Source organism: Vulpes vulpes, chromosome 12 (genome assembly GCF_048418805.1).
Source record: "Vulpes vulpes isolate BD-2025 chromosome 12, VulVul3, whole genome shotgun sequence".
NCBI classification, from domain to species: Eukaryota; Metazoa; Chordata; class Mammalia; order Carnivora; family Canidae; genus Vulpes; species Vulpes vulpes.
The window spans coordinates 184,138,436-184,157,259 of NC_132791.1; the positions used below are offsets into that span (position 1 = coordinate 184,138,436).

Genomic DNA, 18,824 nt, shown 5'->3' on the forward strand with positions numbered 1-18,824 from the left:
CTGCCACGTTTTCCTCAATCGAGGCCGGCGGCAGACCTTACTAAGTGACAACGGTCCTCGCTCCTACTCGGTGCAGGAGGTGTCCTTTCCAACAGCCCTCCACCTGGTCGGGAGGTGGCACTTGGGGCCCCACTCATCCAGTGTGACCACAGTGCCCTGTGCTACCACGCTGGAGCCCGTGGCCAGGGGCCCTGGCTTGGCCTGGAGCTGAGCCCCAGTCACGCTGCTACCAGATTGTCTCCAGTGAAGTCCAGGCTAGCCAGCTGTCACCCGACGTCATCCTCTCGCCCCTCACCATGTGGCCTCTCACCTCGGAAGCCCAGGGCAGGGCTGCGGGTGCCAGGGACGTCAGCTCTCAGGAGAAGGTAGGGGCATGGGGAGTCCGTGCTGCCGTCAGATGAGCGCCTGGCCCTCCTGCCCCGGCAGTGCCAGTCTCACTACCCGCTGGGCGCAGAGACGGCATCACCCGTGCCTGCACATGGAGCAGTTGGTGCCAGAGTCCACCCGCGTGGCTGGTTGAGAAATTAATCTTCCAGCCACCACGACCGGCAGAGGTAGGTGCTGCCTTAAATTGTGAAGGAAACTCTTCCAGTTTCTTAGTGCAGGGCCCATTTTATCAACGAGATATACGTGACTGTGGAGAAATAACATGATGACAGCCCTCCTTCCCACCCCCGTCTCCCTGTCCCCACGCCAGCTGCGGCACGGACAGAGGATAAAGCAAGCTTTGCCTCTATTCTGGAATTTCTTCCCAAGGATCTTCCACAAGGGTGCCCACGGTCAAGAGGAAATTGATCCCCAATGTAACAGGTAGAGAAACTGAGTCCCAGACAGTTAAGTAATTCACCCCAGGGCACGTAGCCCACAGAGAGGGACCTGGGTCAGTGGGCAGCGTAAGGCCCATGCTCTTAGCCAAGGTTTCTTTCTGTGACTACCCGGCACCAGGCTTGGAGAGCTCATGTTTTTTTGGATCTTGGTAAATTAAAACGTTCCTATCTCTAAAACGATGCTTGGCTTCTTCTGGATCGCTTTATTGTAATCAAAGCAGGCCCTGACCTACAGCTTATGCAGGGTGAAGGCATATCAGCAGCTGAACATTGCTGATAAGACGCCAGGATTCCAGAGAAGGAGCCGGTGTGTGTGTCGGGAAGAGACAGATGGTGGCAAGAGGAGGTGCAATCGGCCCAGGGCTGGTGGAGGGGACCCCTCCTCTGTGTATCTTCTATCTCTGCATCTCTTCCAGGGATGTGCCTGGGACCGTGGGGAGGGGCCCGGGGCAATCTCTCCACAGAGGAACAATGTGACGAATAAGGTAGCTCTCACTGAGCACCTACCAGCCCAGGTCGGCCTACACCGTTTATAAGCACCTCTTGTCACTGGGTTTCTTCAGTGCCTCGGGCATGGCCAGCATGGAAAGGAAGCTCAGGAGCCATTTGAATCCCAAGAAGGGAAGTTGGGGATTGGTCGTTCTGTGTGCTTGGGTACGTGGGGGTGGGCCACGGGGTGAGCTGCTCTCCATCCTTCTCACCCACTGGCATTTCGTTCGGCCGGTCACTCACCCCACCATCCAGCCCACACGCAGGACCTCCCGCCCCGCCATGCAGCCCACACACGGGATTCGCAGGCATTTACAAGCACCGGCAGGTTGTCGGAATGAAAGAGCTGCTGCCGTCTAGGGGAGCAAATCAGGTATCAACCGAGGAGTCTGGGTCTGGGGTCGGCTCCAGGTTGACAGTAAATCAGTCTGGCAAATGCCACCAAAGGAGAACCTTGGGGCTCCCAGTGAGGGATCATGATTTGAGGACTCATGAGAGAGGTGGAGGCTAGGGGATCCCTGGGTGGCTCAGTGGTTTAGCGCCTGCCTTTGGCCCAGGGCACAATCCTGGAGTCCCAGGATCAAGTCCCACATCGGGCTCCTGGCGTGGAGCCTGCCTCTCTCTCTCTCTCTCTCTGTCTATCATAAATAAATCTTGAGAGAGAGAGAGAGAGAGAGAGAGAGAGAGAGAGGTGGAGGCTGAGATCGGAGGGGCTGGCAGTGGCCAGACCACAAGGGGTCTTGAACATCACATTAAGAGACTGTCCATCTCAAGGGCACAGAGGAGACATGGGAGAAGGAGTGTGGTCAGAGTGTTTTAGGGGAGCCCTGTGACTGCAGAATGGGGGGCAGGATGGGAAGTGGGAGACCAGGAAGGAGGCCGCTGCCCACATGAGCATGGAGATGGGGGAGGAGGCTGAGGCCTGCAGCCCCACACTATGCAGAGCTGAGTATGGAGCAAGGCTCAGGTGAATGCATCTGATAGGCATAAGGCCACTGCAGAGAGTTTCTTTGCCTCTCTGATTTGATGTGCTCTGGGCAGGCCTCAGAGGCAGGCTAAATGCTTCCCTACTTGGCAGATAGGGTCCCAAGGTCCCCCCCCCATTGGTTCTGGGCTGGTACCCCGGTCCATGCGTCACCACTGAGTCTTTGCCTCCAGACTTCTGGTCCAGGGCTGGGACTGGGAGCCACAACTGAGTCAGAAGGTTTTACGTGACCCAGGCCTGCATGTGGGGAGGGGTCAGGGGCTTGCTTTTTCTCCATGCAGATGCCATTGCCATCCTCATTTCTAGGTGAGGATGCTGGATCTTGGTGGCTGAAGATTTGCCCCAGTTTTGTGGCAGATCTGGGATTTGAACCCAGGACTGTCTGATAATTCATCAAATAGGGCACAGAGCAGGGGCAGAGAGCAGGATGTGGCAGGGGTGGAGGCAGGAGAGCTGGGTCTGTCACTCACTCACCGTGTGTCCTTTGGCATCCCCCTGCCTTCTCTGGAACTGCTGGCAGTTTGTCTAAAGAGATACTTTTCTTGAACATTCCTCCCTCCAAGATGGGTGAATGGGTCTGAGAGGAATGGGGAGGGGGAGAAGCCAGGTGAACGCAGTGGGTGTGAGGGGAGGTGACAAGATCCAGTTGCATGCCAGGGGGACATGGTCAGGGCTGGCTCCAGTCTGGGAAACATGCAGGTCAGGGAAACTGAGGCAGATGATCACTACCAAGTCGTTGCTGGGTGTAGTGTGCAGGCAGCTCTATGGTCCCTCTGGGTACAGGGAAGCAGTCTTGGCAGCCTGAAGCCACCCGAGGAGCACTGACAAGGGAAGGACATGAAGACACTGGAGGTGCTGAGCCAACATCTTTAGACCTTTAGTCCTCTCCCTCGGAGACGCTGGCTAGAGGGGAAAGGGGGGGCCAACGACTCAAATCTGACAGATGGCTCTTGTCACAGAAAAGTCTGAAGACATTTGTCACAGGTCCACTTCCCTGGCAAGTCTGTCCTCAGCACTGCACTTCTCCCTGCACTGCTGAGACCGCCAGGATGAGGCTGTGAGGTCATTGGAGGGAATATGGGGAAGAGGATTCTGGCACCTTCTTCCCTCCGCTTGCTGGTATCTGGTCCCAGCCTCCTGGCAGGGGTGTGCAGAGGGGCTGGGGTGGGGGACATGGCAGGGTGGGTTCACTTGCTTGGGTGTTTCTGGGTCTCCTCCTTTGCTTTTGAGGTTAGCCCTTCAGCCCACTTACTGGTACCCATCTTCTGGTTGCCAGGCATCTGTGATGGAGAGATGTCAGAGTGCTGGGGGTGGGTCAGGGACATCCACACAGTGGGGCTGGGCCTTGGAGGACAGGTCAGAGAAGAGCATCAGAGGAGGGAGGAAGCAGCCCAGAGGGGGTGAGGTCCCAGCAGAACTCAGGAAAGGAGGAGATGCTCCTGGGGTGAGGCTGTAGGATGTCACCTTGATGGCAGCAGAACTCTGGGCTTATGGAGGTGAGGGGAAGGCTACTTGGTGTTCAGGATTCTTCTTACAATGGGGAGGCATCTCTACAAGAAGTCAGCTAATGTAATGTCAAGGTCCTGAAACCTTTTACTTGGTCATTTGTGGCAATATAAGTGGGGTAGATTATAGTGGAAAGGAGGATTGGAATCTACTATCAATCTTCTATAAATTCACTCAGCCAGCCAATCATCCACCTGCCCATGTATTTGTCTACACAGGCATCTACTCAGCACCCAATCTCAATCATCCACCAATCTGCATATTCAAGCATCCACCCATATATTCAATCATCCATCCGTCCGTCCATCCATCCATCCATCCACCCATCCATCCACCCATCCACCCACCCATACTCACTAAGAGCCTATTCCATGCTGGGACATGTGCTAGACACTGGGAACATGACATGAATCAGACTAAAATGAGCCTCTCAAACTGTGGGAAGCAAGAGGTCCCACAAGGTGCCCCAGGGCTTAGAGGAGAAGCTTGGGACTTTATGGGGCCCACTGCTCAGCTCTGCTTCCATCCGTATTACAGATTAGTCTTCATAGGAGAGCGCTTCCCTGCCTGTAGAAGATTCTCAACCACTACACTAAAATATGACTGGAAAACATAAGTGACTACCCACAGGCCTTTCATGATTCCATAAATATAAGATGAAAGTGATTTATTCCACTATTAAGATGCCACTTAAATAAATTCACCAAAATTAACTCAGATGTACTATCACTTCTGCATATCTAAATTCCGTAAGTTTACGGTCTTGTCATTCGCTAAGGTTTTATCTCTGGTTTGATGGATTATTTATTTATTGGCTGGTAAATACACCATAACAGTGTCACAAACCACTTTTCCCTATATCTACAGAGCAAATGGTGAACTGACTCGCATTAAAGAAGCAAAGCCATGACAGAAGTAGACTTTCCACTTGAACCTGCACCAAACTCTCATTTTCTTACTAGAATCATCACTGGCCTCAACCTCCTCATTTTCTCTCCTCTTTTGTCAACACCTAAAGTTGGCTCTAAGGCTATTTTCCACGAAGAACACACACAGGTTTTTATAAGACCAGCTGAGTCACTGTCATGCTGGATGAGTAGGAAATCATGTAATTGTGATGGGAAGCAGATGCTGGGGGGCTGGCTTGGCCCACCCATCAGCTAGGGGGATTAGCTCCCACATCCCAACCTGCATTATGAGACTCAAATTCACGGCTTGGAAAAATGACCATTTACTACAACATGGACTTTCCAGGAAGTTCATAAATAATTGATATATAAAATGTTAAATTATGAATGCTGCATAACCTCAGCTATCCCCCCACAACCTGGTCAGGCTGGAGCTGTGTACTTGGGCCACATACTACATTACCTTCCTCGAGTTTTGCTTTGGCTTTTTGCTATTGTGGGTTCTGATTCTGGAAAAATGTTAGAGGTGATGGGACATTGTCCCCTGCTCCACAGACGTTCCCTCAGCTCTCAGAATTTATGAGGGCATCTGGGAAACCAGCACCAGGGCAACAGTGCATTAAAAAATAATATCCCAGAAGTAGACGGGATTATTCTAGGAATAATTCTAGGCTTACTCTAGGAAAGCAAGAATGGTTTAAGACCAGGATATCTATTAATATGTCACTTTAGTAAGTAGGATGAGAAAAGCCAGTAGAATAGGCAAAGCCAGAGACCTCTTGGCCATGATAAATCCTGGTGATCTTAACTGATGGTTAACATCACACTGAGCCATGGAGCTTCGGAATAGTTTCTCCGCATGTGGTTCACGGGACATGGAGTCCTAAGAACATTATGGGATGTTTGGGAAAAGCCTTTTTTAATATCCTCTGAACCCCCAAGATGGCTTTGCAGCCCTTAGTGGCCTTTGGAGCAAAACCAGCCTATTTATTCACCAGTATTCTGAGAAGGGTCACTCTTTAGCCACTTTTGCTGAGGGAAGCCTAGAGCTCCTCCACCAGCACATCTTGTCCTAGGCTCTGGCTAGGTAAGACAGACGGTGCTGGGTTCAAAGCCTGGCCCTGCTTCTTGCAGGCAGCGCCCTCTGAGCAGTTCGCCCCTCTGAACTCTATCACTTCATCTATAAAATGGAAACAGCAATATCTGCTATGAACTACTCAAAGCACACTGCCTTGCAAGATGCCTAGCACACAGTGTGTGCTCAATAGATGACAATGAAACCTTAAAATCTTAAAAATATCCCCTAGACATAGATCTGAAGGTGAAAGGTAAATCGATAAAGCTTCAAGAGGGAAAACACTGGAGAATGTCTTCATGACCTTGGGTTTCTTAAACAGATATGAAAATACTAACCATAAAAAAATTGTTAAGTTTGACTATATTAAAATAAAGATCTTTGGTAGGAGTTTGGGCTTCAGGGTGGGCAGGGAGCCAAAGAACTCCACAGGATTGAGACGTGAACAGGGTCAAGGCCATGGCTGGAGCAAGCGGAAGGTTTTGAGGACTTTCCAAATAAATGCATCATTTGCAACCTGCCCCAGGACATTGGAGACTGCTTCCCATGGAGGTTCCTGTCTGTACAGGTGCCTGGAAGTGGTTAAGAGATTCTCAAGACACAAAAGGGTCCTTCTTATCTTTGGGCGGGGTGGGGGGGGGCCATCCACCTGCTCACAATCAGTTATTTCCCTCTAATGGATATGTTCTTTGCCCTGGACCCAAGAGAGTAGTGACAGCATCAGTTACAACAGTTCAATGTCAAACAGGATTAGCAGAGTGTAATACGTCCTGCGATGATACAGGAAACCTAATTTTGCAACCTAGGCCTCATGTTCAGTGAAGGGACCTCAAACAGCCTTTCTTCAAACAAGTGATAAGTAAAAAGCCCTGCAGGATTCCTTTTCAGTTCGAAAAATGCAAGTCTTAGCAGCAGCTGACAGGAAATGTGCGATATTTACCCGGCCTGTCTTTTGATGATGACTCACATGACCAGAGCCTTTGGTGCCTCTGATTACCTACATTTCAACATCAGTGTCCCTTTCTACCTCCATCCTGCAATGGTTCCTGCCGCACAACTACCGTCCTTGGTTACTGAGTCAAACTTAGACCCTCGTTCTGTTTTGATAAGCTGTTTTTTTTTTTTTTTTTTGCTTTCCGCTCTCAAAGCCAGTGCTAAACAAAGGGGAAAACACTGTTCGCACCTTTCTCCTTTTACACGTGTTTGTCAGCTTGCCAGGCCCGTGGCTCTTGTAATAAGACAACGGCGTAGAGCTGGGCCTCTCGTTCCTGTGCACGAACAGATAAAGCCTCCTGCGGGAGAGATGCAGGCTGTGCCCGCGCTGAGCAGGAATTGAGATCGAAACGGCGGGTAAACGTTGGTTAAACCAGAGCCCGAACCTCCGCCCCGACTGTGGCTACGCTCTTTAGTTCAGTGTTTTTATTTAATACTCAGTATAATTTATATTTTAAAAGAATTCAAAGAACACGCCACAGGTCCCTGAATATACAAATCCTGTTATAAATTACATAGTGTCTGAGAATTTGATAGTCATGTTGTTTTAGATAATTGGATTTTACGCTTGGAGGACGCGCCGGTGCGCTGCTCTCTCGCAGGTGTCATTGATCATCCTGCTCCCTCCTGAGGGGGGCGGGGGGGGGGCTGCGGTTCCCATTGCTTAGGGAGTGGCGGGGACACGCCGCTCGTGCCATGGCCACACGTGTCCTGTACTAACAGTCCTGAAACTGCTAGGACCACTGTCACATTTTTAAATGTTGGACGTAACTTTCTATCTTGAATAAAGGAGGCTTTTGCAAAAAGTTTTCATTATCTCATGAGCAACCCTTCACCTTGCATTGAGCCGAAAATCTGAGAGTTCAAAAATAGACAAAAACTCTTTAATACGGCTGCTGTCCAACTTAAGAGGGGCCCACTTTGGCTTTTACGTTTATAAAATTTTATTCCTGCTGTTTTTATTGCACTAACAGTGAGGATTAGAGGTCTAATTATTTGTCTCCCTGCCTAGGGGCTGAAGAGCCTGCGGTATGGGCAGAGAAGAGCTCGGGATGATGGTCTCTCGCAAGGCCTAGAGATCACCTGCAGACATGGAGTCCAGGGGTGGTCGGGTAGGCAGAGGGAGCAGCCCCTAGAAGCCGACTGCTAGGGGGCCGATGCAGGACAGAAGCAAATAGAGGGGACTCTGGGAGGTGAAGTGTACTCGAGCTCGCAGAGGGGTCTTTGTGGCCAGTGCCCTGGGCTTAGATCCAGAAGCCCTGCTTTTGAATCCTGTCTCCTCCTGTGGCGGGTCCCTGGGCATGCGACTTGTCTCTCTTGGGGCCTCTCTCTTCTCTCTGGAAAGCAACCAGGCCTGCCCACTTCTGCAGTGACATCACAGAGGACAATCACTTTTCCCCAGTCACCCTGGGCACAATTCCAGGTGCAGGCACAGCTGAGTTTCGGGGTAGCTAATCTAGGGTAGCTCTTGGCAGAGAAATGGCAATGTCCTTACACCTTCCTGCTTGCAGGAAAACCCATTCCCTCTCCTCTCAGTGCTCTTGGCTTTGGGATGCCACAGGTGACAACTCTGAGGATCATGCTTTCCTTGGCAAGATTTCTAGATACAGAAACCATTTTACCCTCCACCAACCCTGGGCTCAGTTTCTCAATTTTTCCTTTTCCCACACTCCCTGGTTGTGGCAGAAGAGGCTGGACAGTGGTTCAAGTGATGCCAGTGGTATCTTCGTCCAGAGGGCAGGATGGAGTCAGACTGGAAGGTGAAACCATTAAATGGAGTCAGCAGTGGATGAGATGGAGAGCAGTAAAAACTGACAAAGTTCGGCGCCTGAGCCCAAGGAAGGACTGAGCTGTCATTTAGTGAGATGGGGAAGATGATGGGCAGGACATCTGAGATGTTCTAGAGACCCTGAGTGGACATCTGAGTGGAGATACGTGTGAGTGGGGCAGACAGTTGGACATAGGAGTCTGGAGCTGGAGGTATAAGTTTGGGGGCTGTCAGTATATGGGTGCTGCTCGATGCCACGAGGCTGGATGACATCACCCAGGAAGCTCAATGCCAGGTGGGGTGGGCAGTGAAATGCAAGAACGCTGCCAGCCAGGAGTGCTCTGCAAAAGCTGGGGGTACTGCTGCCATCACAAGATACCCCCGCTATCTGAAAGTAGAGCGTTCGTTCCCATGAAACCTTTCATAAGACAAAATGGTGTCAAGTGAAGAAGCAGTTATCAGTAATTTATTTGGAAAAAAGTTCTAGCATTCCCAGACCCCAGAAACATAACCTTTTCTGATACCTTAGGATACAACTTTTCTGATACCTTAGGCTTTTCTGATACCTTAGGATACAACTTGCTAATGGATGCGCAAAGTTAATTGAGATAAGGCACAGATGCTCTCAGACCCAGTCCAAAGCTCTGGTGGTTGGATGTGGAGCTGCTGCTACGTGTGGTTTTGGGGAAGGAGCTTGGTAAGGCCACTGTTGCTGCCTGGGGTGTGCACGGCCTCTATAATGGCTTGTTTAGAAACAAACGTTGAACGGTCTTTACTTTTTGTGAAAGCAAAATTGTCTTCCGATTTCTTTTGATTAGGGAAAAGAGGTACTAATCTAGGTCTTCTGTAAAAGTGAAGTGGCGTAACCCAAACTTTCAAAACGTGAGGTATGCCTGTAGTATGACCACATCAGGTGTCCGAGCTGAAGTGTAAACCTTCCTTCCAGGGACTCTAATATAAAATGTGCATAAAATTAAGATTAGCTTAAAAAAAATTAAGATTAGCTTTCAGATGCTGAGCACTCGCTATGGTCAGACTCTGCTAGACCAGAGAACTCTGAGGACGTGCAGCCAGGACATTCGTGGGGCCATGAAGACCTGCTGTAGAATGGGTTCTCCATCCAAGGGGTGGGGATGAAGTAGTTGACTTGACTCCACCGTTGTCCTTTTGGCCATCTGTGGTTTTAGCTAAAATTGAGCCCTGGAAAGCCTCACCTGGGGTATATCCCTGGCCCTGCCTTTTTCTTACTGTGTCACCTAGACTAGTTTCTCCGTGTCTGTGAGGCTCAGCTTGTTCATGGGTAGAATGGGCACACTGACCCTTCTCTTGTAGGGCTGCTTTAAGGAAATCATGTGAAGAGATGATTATAAGGCCTTAAAGGCACTCTGAGGTGAAACCTTTTATTGGCTCCCATTTTACAGATGAGAAAACTGAGGCTCAGAGAGAAATGTCTAGCTGATGTTACTTTTTCTAGTCCCTTGGTCCTTCTGAAGTCAGGCCACAGCGGGGAATGAACAAGGGTTTCATGTCACAGGCCAGTGATCATGGGGTGGTGCTTGTCTGTGTTGCAGAGAGCCTGAGATTGCATCGAGCCTCAGGAGGAAAGAGTGCTGCAACTGACTGACCATGTCTGCTCTGGGCACAGTAGTGGTAAATGGTGAGCGTGGCCCATCATTTGCGTTCCTTGCCCTCAAGTCTTTCCTTCTGTTGATAAGTCAGTCTCTGCAGAGGTAACTGTTACAATGAGCAGAACAGAAAACAGTAGTATCTGGTCCGAACCCCAAATTTGCCTCCAGAGTCCCCATGTGTCTCTCTCTCGCTGCTCTATCACTGAAGATGGGGTAGTCCTAAGCTGGGTAGGGAGGAGGTGGTCAAAGGACGGGACTTTCAAGCTCCTTTAGAGGATCTTCTCAGTGTCTGGCACCAACGTAGATTCTCCGCGTGGAGCACGTTAAATCTGAACGTGAAACTGAAGGCTGGTAGGACTATTTCCATTTTGTAGAGGAGCAAACTGGGACTTCTAGATGTTAGTTACCTAGCTTGCTCCAGAGAGCACGGCTGGTAAGCACCAGCACTGGATCGTACACGAACCCAAGCACTACCCACCACGTAGCACTGGTCCCGAGGGACACCCAAGCCCACCCAGACGGGCGACTGCATTTCCTGCCAGCCTGTGGGCAGCCTAAGAGTTTAGCGGAGACAAACCCCAGCTGACTTCTCCGTGGATCAGTGGATGCCACCTTCCCTGCCTCCTTCCTGCTCTGGTAAAGGCTTGGCCTCTCTTGGGTCCCCAAAGCCTCTCCTCCCCAACAGCCAGAGGAAGGCGGGCCACCCCCATGCCACAGGGAGCTCCGTGGAACTGCCATCTGCCAGTGGCTAAGAAGAGGTTATAAAGCATCTGTTCTTGGAGTCTGGGTCCTGGGGGAACCCTGGGCCACTCTTCCCAGTTGGGCAGATGGAGAAGGCTCCCACGCCTCTGGCTTTCCTGAGGAGCCAAGCTGGTCCTCCCCCACCTTACTCAGTGGTTTAAGGCTGGAAAGTGGCTCACAGCCTGGCACTTGCAGGCAGGAGATCTGACTTCCCATTCGCAGTGGCCAAAGCCCTCTGGGCTTCTTACCTGTTCTTGCCTCCACTTTCTGCCTCAAGTCTTCTCACCTGCAGAACTCAGGGTGAGGGGCTGTTTCTGAGGGGACAGGGATGAGCTGCAGTGCCTGAAAGGTGAGATGGGGTCAGGGGATGATGCTGTGGTGTGAGCAGTGCCTGGGAGGAGTCAGTGCAGCTTTGGCCTGGCTAATGCCTACTTGACTCCCAAGAGGCCAATGGACAGTCCTGCTGCACCCAGTGTCCGAAGCTGTGGAAATCGGGCAGATCCCCGTCCGTAGCCTGGCTCTCCCCCTGTGCCGGTTCCCCTTCCCTGCTCACTCTCCCCAGCCTCCTGAGCTCTGACTCCTAGGAGTGGGGTCTTGCTTGGGAAACTCTGGGACTTGTTTCTCCTCTTGGGGACTTCACCCTTTCTCAATTGGCAGGGGGTAGAGGGGTGGAAACCCAAATGGGAACAAGCTATGGCTCCCACCCTAAGTTTTAATGGGCTTTGGTATCTTCATCTATACCAGGATAGATAATTTTGTGAGTTAAGAAGGTTAAAGCAATTCCATTAGATGTCTAAATTCCCACTAAGAGAGGAGGCATTAAAAAAAGAGGGTGGGCATCCGTGTCAGGGCCCTCCTGGGATTTCTGGTTTCATTCCTTAGACTATTCCTGTGTAGGTGTTTTTAGGATGTCTGGAGCCCTGTGGTTCTGCATCCCTTCCAGAACTTACGTGAGGGTCTCTGGTCTGTGAGCTGAGGAGGCTGCCTACAAGGCATCCGCTTCATGTGGCGATATCCAGTTGTTCAATAAACATTAACCAAGGCACCAATTTCCAGGTTGATTCTGCAGGGTGGCCCGGATGGGGGCAAAGTCTAAATGGCAATCTGACGACCCAATATGGAAACCCCTGGGTCTCTTCAGGCAGTTGAGTGATGGGTGTGTTGGAGGGGAACTGAGGGACCGTGTCGAGGGTGGTGCCCCAAACCAAGACAGCAAAACCAAGCCAACACAGCTTGGGGTGAAGAGCTGTGTCGGGAACAGGCTGAATTTGAGGAGCAGAGGTGCAGGCTGCCCAAGGAAGACAGGCAGCAGAAGGTAGAAGAAGGAACCTGAAGGCAGGAAGAAATTAGGGGGGAGAGAAAGCCGTGGAAGCTGCTGGCCTAGAAGCTGTAGCTGAGAGCAGAGCAAAGATGAGACGGTCTGGAGGAGGAAGGCCAGGATGGGGCTCGAGTCCCAGGGACCCAGCATCCCAGGGCAGGTATGGCAAGAATCCTTCCTTTCCACAGCCAAAGGACACCATCAATGGTTAGTCAGAGGACCAGATGGCCAGAGGGGCTGGAGGAGAACCCAGAGGGCTCAGAGTCAGGGCGCCCAAAGGAGAAGTCATCAAGAAAACTGAAGTGACCAGGAGAACTGGAAGCAGAATAGATTTAGTGGCACAGGAGTGGATGGGATATGGTGGGAGGGGGAGGGCGGTGCCAAAGCCAGACTGAAGTAGGCTGGGGTTGCTGAAGGTTGGGGGGGGCAGTGAATACTTCTTAGACATGTTCAGAGAAAAGGGAAGGAGTCAGATTGGAAAATGTGAGAAGAATCTGGCAGAGGAGGAGAGGACTGCAGAGGAAGAGGTGAGTCTGGACAGCCCCACAGCACTTGGCCTGCCATTGCCAGGGACCCCTCTCCAGCAAAATCTGAGCAGATCCCGATCTGTGTATAGGCATAAGCACAGCTGCTCTGGCTGAAGCAAGGGGCAGTGAGGGGCCAAGAGTTCTGCCTACCGATGCCCCCCTTGCTCTCCCTGGAGCCCCCCAGCAGCCTCAAGCTCCTGGAACCTACTGGCCTCAGGCTACCCCTTCATCTTAGAGAGGAGGATTGGCTGCCGGAAGCCTCAGGGACAATCTGGTGGCACAGTCAGGAGCTGCAGCTTCTCCCCCATCTAACGCCTCCAGCTCCTCATTCAGAATGTTTGACTATACATTTATTCATTCAACAAACATTTATTGAGTGCTCATTGCATGCCAGGCACTGGGCCTACAGGGGGAGGGACGACTGAAGAGATGTGTAGGAACCGCGTCTGAACAGCCCAGAATATCCACGGCCACGACCTACTATCCTCAGGAGGTGGGTATGCACCTATAATAATGATGGCCATTATTTGTGTAGACAGGCAGGGCTTTGGAGGGCCTGGCTTGGCCCCAGAAAGTTCTAGAAAGCCCTCTACACTGAGCAGCCCAGTTTTGTCCTTTACCAGCCTTCTCCATTCCCAGCTGCTTGAGAGGATGAGGACGTGGCCAATCCAGCCCTCTGTGGGCCTCCAACATGGCCCTGGACGGCAGCCTTCTTACCTGGCTTGGGACTCGGGCTTCGATTTCCTGATTATGCCGCGGCAGCAGCGGCAACAGTAACAACAACTTACCGAGCTTGTGTTAGCTCCCCCTGAACGTCACTCTTGGGACAGTGAATCCTCCTGTCACCGTATTCCCCAGGTGGGGGACCCCATATCTGGTGATGGTCCCACCCAGACCAGATACCCCAGTCTCCTCTACCCACCCAGGGCAGCAGTCCATTGATGTCAAAGATTTAACAACTGAGCTTTCGACTATTTGGAAGACAGGACCCAACTCCACGATGTGTGACATGTAACCCATGGTACATGTTTGAATAGACATTGGTGAGTGGGGATGAGAGATCAGCTAGGGCAAGCGTGACAAATAGATACGGGGGCTAAGGCAGGGCCTGGATCTCACACAGACTCATAGTCCTGAGTCATCAAGGAGAAGGGATGTCCTCCCAAACTGATGTCATCCCAAAGGGATGCCTGAACTGTCCTCCCAAGTGATGGTGGCTTTGGGGGGCACAGGGGACATCATGAGAGAAAGAAGATGGCTGCCATGGGGACAGGTGAAGGGGACCCTGGGGTAAGGGTGGGGCTGGTGGAGACTAGGAAAGGAAGCCAAAGGGGGCTGTAGCCTTGAGCCCCAGGGGTACACCGGACTGAGTCCATCACCTGGACTTACAGACGTCAGGGAGCCTTGAGAAGAATGTTATGGGCAAAATCATCTCAAGGCTTCATTAGACAAAATGAATTAGTAAATGAGAGGCTTCATGGTGGGGATGCTACACGGAGGGTTTCCTTAGGACAGTGAACTCCGACGAGTATGTTCTGTGGAGCCCCATTCCTGTGGTCAGTTAAACTTGAGAAGGCCACTGGGCTTTCTCTTTTCTATGGCAGCCTCACAGCACACATCACCACATTAAAGGCTCTGAAAAGTCCTGTGGTAACAAAAGCTACTTAACTTGTCTCACTCAGTGTTTCCCACATTCATTTGGCCACGCAATTAAAAAAAAAAAAAGTAGTAATCCCATTACTATCCCTCAGAGGAGCCCTGCCCCACACTGGGAAGTGCTGGGCAGCTGCAGAGGCATTGGTAAAAATGGGAAGTCTCCGCCGGACGTCAGGGGTCTTCTGGGTTGCCCTTCCCTCACCCATCATATCACATCAGCCCCTCATCAGATCCTTGGAGCTCTTTGGCCAAACATTCCAAGCCCAGCCCTTGTCTGGTCCCGAGCCGCGGAACGTGTAGGAAGGAGACTTACAGGGACAGGGGCGTTTGAAGGACATGTAATCCTTGGAGCAGAACAGGGGAGCCAGCCTGCCCACGTGTGTAGTTCCGCCTTCGAGGAGAGAAGGAGCCTCGGCTCACCTGCAGAGACACAAACAGGCGGGTGATGGGGACGCCCACACAGCACCCACTGACCCCACAAGCTGGACGCTCATGTCCCTGGGCTGTCCACCTCTGGGGAAAGGTGGGGACTTTGACAGCATGTGTCCAGTCTGGGTGGGGGTGTGGGGAGCTCTGGGCTGCAGAGTATGGGGGGTCGGGGGCAGAGATGGGGAAAAAGTGTGGGTCTCACTGGGGTCTCAGTGGTGCGTGGAGAGGGGAATATCTCCTCTGAGCAGGAACGAGAGATCTCCTGGAGTTCTCCTGTCTCATGAACCTGTGAGATCCCACTGCTTGAGACAACTACAACAGACCATGGCATTCTGAGCACCTTATAACTGGAAGGACCCTTAAAGACCAGCCCAATGTCCTCATATCACAGAAGGGGAACACACCTGGGAAGGGTGAGGAACTAGTTCAAGGTCCCAGAGCTGCCTTTGGAAGGGTGTTCAGAGTTGCTGACCTGAAACCTTATGATTATTGTTATTCCGACACCTTTAAGGGTGTGATAATACTCTTCTCATTTTATAAATAAGGAAGTTGAGGCTCAGAGAGGTTATGTGGCTTGCCCAAGATCACACAGCTTCTGATTACAGGCTGGGACTAGAACCCCGGCCTCTTTGACTCCAAGTGATGCCAGCCAGCACGCCACTTAGAAGGACCTAATAAAGGCCAAGAGAATGAATAGGTCTCTTCCCAATCTCCCTGCCCTGCCATGTGAACTTGGTGTGATGCCTGAATGTCTGTGCAGCCAGAGAGCGCCTGGTCACTCTAACACCCACTTGTAAGAGACGAAAGAGTTCTTAAAAGTAACCCAGCCACCCATGCTGCTAAAGATGTGAATTAGTTCAGATCCAATTGGTTGAGCTCCAGGTGACATGAAGCTGTGTGAACAGCAGGGAGATGTGGTTCTTATTTTCTAGGGATCTTGGTCGCTAGACTTGGAGAAAACAAACCGCACGTTAGGCAGTTGCTGAGCAGGGACCAAGGAATGCAGAGTTCAGTGGGCTCTCGCACGGGGAAGCTCGCAGCCAGAAGCCAACAGGAGAAGAGCCTGGACCCTCCTGTCCCAGGGGGCAGCTGACCTCCCTGATCCTGGGGAGGACACTGGAGACAGAACTTTTGTGTAAGAGGCAGGTCCAGGGGTTCCCATCCTTGTCTCCCACGGGGATCTTGTTATATATATATTTTTTCCTTCAAATGGAAACCACGTTTTGATGGAGACCATTGGTCAAGGTGCACTGATTAACAACATTTTTTCCTGTTTAATAAATGAATCAAAGACTTCTCTTTGGAGAGCCTGAGCTCAGAAGTCTGATTCCCGAGTGCCGATATCAACACTGCTGCCTCCTGGAGGGTGACTTTGGGCAAAGCACTTCACCTCTCTGGGCTGCAGAGTCCTCAGGTTAGGAGAGCGGAGTAAGGCACTTCACCAGCTTCGAGGATGAGGGGTATGAGGATGTGGGGTAAGTATGTCACGTTCATTCTGCTGTCCCGGCGGTGGGACGGAGGGAGGCGTTGCTGCGGCCGACCCTGGACTCTCTCTTTCCAGATGGCTCCTTCAAGCTCAACCTAGGTGTGAGCCCCAGGCTGGTCTGATGCCCACTCCCAGTCCCCACAGAAACCAACAAGAGTCCTGATGGGGGAAGTGAAGGTAGGATGTGATCTCCCTATCTCCCTAGTCCTGGTAGAGAAGTTTCTCTGGTGTGGCAGCCTGCTTGGGGAATGGTGATTTCACACCAGAAAATTCATGAAGAACCTCAGGGCCTGGGATCTATTCTTTCTAAAGATACATGTGTGTCCATGTGTCTGTGTTCACATTTGTGGGTGTGCCCGTGGGCTCCGTGGCCATGTGTGTGTCTGGAGGGGGACTTCGGTGGGCTGACAGGTCATATCTCAGGCTGCTTCCAGAGAGATCTCTCTTGAAGGCAAAATGGACCATGTCACTCCGGTGCTGAAAACCCTTCGTAACTCCCCAGTGTCCTTGGAACGACCTGGCTTCTACCATCACCTCCCTAGCCCGGCACTCTGCTTACCTCTCTAGTGAAGGCCGTCACGGGAGTGCTTAGTAAAGATACGCTGGAAGTACACTTCCTACAGGGCCATGCTGGTGGCTCCCGATGCTATGGAGGGTGCTGACCACCCCCTAAACTCCAAGCAGTTGTCCCTGAGGTCTTGCTTCTCCTAGAAGCCCCTGTGCTCCCTCTTTCCTCTCACTAGGTCTTGTGACTCCCAGATGATGGCTGAGGCTGCAGGGGGGTCTGGGGATCTGCCCTCTGCCTAGGGCAGGAGGCACCAAGAACCCTCACACTGTGTATTTTGGGGACAGTTTAGGTGTTCGGTGGGCAATGTGTTGGTTCCCAAAGAGCTGGGGAGACTGGCAAGGAGCTGGGTCGGGTAGACATTTCTGTATATGGAAACCTTCTGGGCGCCGGTGCTTTCAGGTGTGACCCAGGCTCACCACACACCTGCGTGTGCCAGGATATAACGGCAGCAACATTACTGCAACATGTTCCCCGACGTGGGGAACATCATTTTCATTTTGCAGATGAGAACCTCGAGGCTCAGTGACCTGATCCGCTCGAGGTCGCAGAGAACAGATGGAAGAAGAGCTGTGCAGGGTGGGGTCTTGTCTCCCGTGCTCCCCAGTGACAGCAGAGACGCCCCACGGAGATGACACCCTCAGGGCTCTGCGGGCCAGCTTCCTGGACACCTTGGGCCTTTTACACCTGCGGGCCACTCCCTGTCCCCGGCGTGTCATTTCTTTCCTGCGCACCTGGCCAACTCCCCGCTAGTACAGCATCGAGCTCGGGAAAGCTCTTCCGCGAAGTCTGAGCGCTGCAGCCGGGGCAGGCGCTGGGGCTGCGCGCCCACGCACCTGGACAGCCCTCCAGGGCACCCCTGCTTCCGACGCCCTCTGGGGGACTGGCTGGCTGTGGTAGAGGGGGCCGGTGCGGCCTGTGGGGGTCACCTGGGCTGGCGCTGCGGGGAGGCGCAGGGTGGGACGCTCGGGCAGCCCCGTCTTGGGCTGATGTCAGCGCTGCCGGCGGTGTCCAGGCCGCCTGCCGACGACGCTCCCCCTCCTGGGGAGGACGCCCCGTGGGGACCGCGATGGGGGCGCCGCCGTGGGTGCCGCCGCCGCCAGCGGACCCGGACCCTGCCCCTGCAGCTCCACGCGTCGGCCTCCCCCCTGCACCGCCGGCTCGCGGCGGCCTCTTCACGTGTCTACCCAGCACCTGGAGCGTGTCCCGCAAGCTCCGGGGCTGGAGGGCGCAGGAGGGCGCAGGAGGGCGCAGGAGGGCGCTGGGGGCCCGGGACGGCGGCCTCGCCCCCCCACCTCCCCCACCTCCCCGGGGTGCAGCGGGCGGCGGGGCCGGGCCGGGCCGCACACAAAGGAGCGACTGCAGGTGCGTGCGCTGCGCCGGGGCGGGGGCGGGGGGGGGGCCGGGGGGGCGGCGGGCGGGGCCGGGCCGGGGCGCAGCATCCCGCCGTGACTCATCCGCGGCGCTGTCTGGCGGCCCCGGGGCGGCGGCGCGCGGCAAGGCCACGTCACCGGCCCGCCCCGTCCCCGCGTCCCCGCTGCCCGCTCCCAGCACCCGGCTGGGCCGCTGCGACACTCACACCGGGCAGCGCGCACGCGGGGGGGGGGGGGCGGGGGCGGCCCGGGGGGCGCGGGGGGGCGGGCGCGGCACGGCGCATGCGCGGCAGCCAGGCGGGCTCTGCGGCACCGCGGCGGGGGGGGGGGGGTGCTCGGCCACGTGACGTGACGCCGCTGCGGCGCCCGGGCCTCCGCAGTCACGTGGCGGCGGCCGGCCCGCAGAGCAGCCCCCCCATTTTGCAGATGTCAACACTGAGATTCGGGAAAATGAGGGGGGGTGGGCGGCAGAGTGGGCCCCCGCCCCTGGCTGCCCGGGGGTTCGGCGGGGCGGCGAGGCGCGGCCGTGGGAGGCGGGGGGGGGGAGGAC

General features: G+C 53.5%; 1 protein-coding gene and 1 long non-coding RNA gene across 6 annotated transcripts in view; one reads left to right on the forward strand and one right to left on the reverse strand.

Moving 5' to 3' along the window:
- The window catches only part of BEAN1 (brain expressed associated with NEDD4 1), a 34,827-nt gene that overhangs the window by 11,069 nt on the left and 4,934 nt on the right, over positions 1 to 18,824 (reverse strand). For 4 of the 5 annotated variants that reach the window (XM_072731750.1, XM_072731752.1, XM_026011425.2 and 1 more), the window contains exon 2: positions 14,735 to 14,841. In XM_072731750.1, coding sequence (XP_072587851.1) covers positions 14,735 to 14,759 — 25 coding nt within the window. In that variant the 5' untranslated portion in view covers positions 14,760 to 14,841. Of the gene's footprint in view, positions 1 to 14,734; positions 14,842 to 17,327; positions 17,536 to 18,824 lie in introns of those variants that run through there. The other variant, XM_072731751.1, reaches the window with a different exon arrangement.
- The window catches only part of LOC112929383 (uncharacterized), a 151,031-nt gene continuing 150,292 nt past the window's right edge, over positions 18,086 to 18,824 (forward strand). The window contains exon 1 of the long non-coding RNA XR_011996153.1: positions 18,086 to 18,266. This is a non-coding gene — a long non-coding RNA (uncharacterized lncRNA). The remainder of the gene's footprint in view (positions 18,267 to 18,824) is intronic.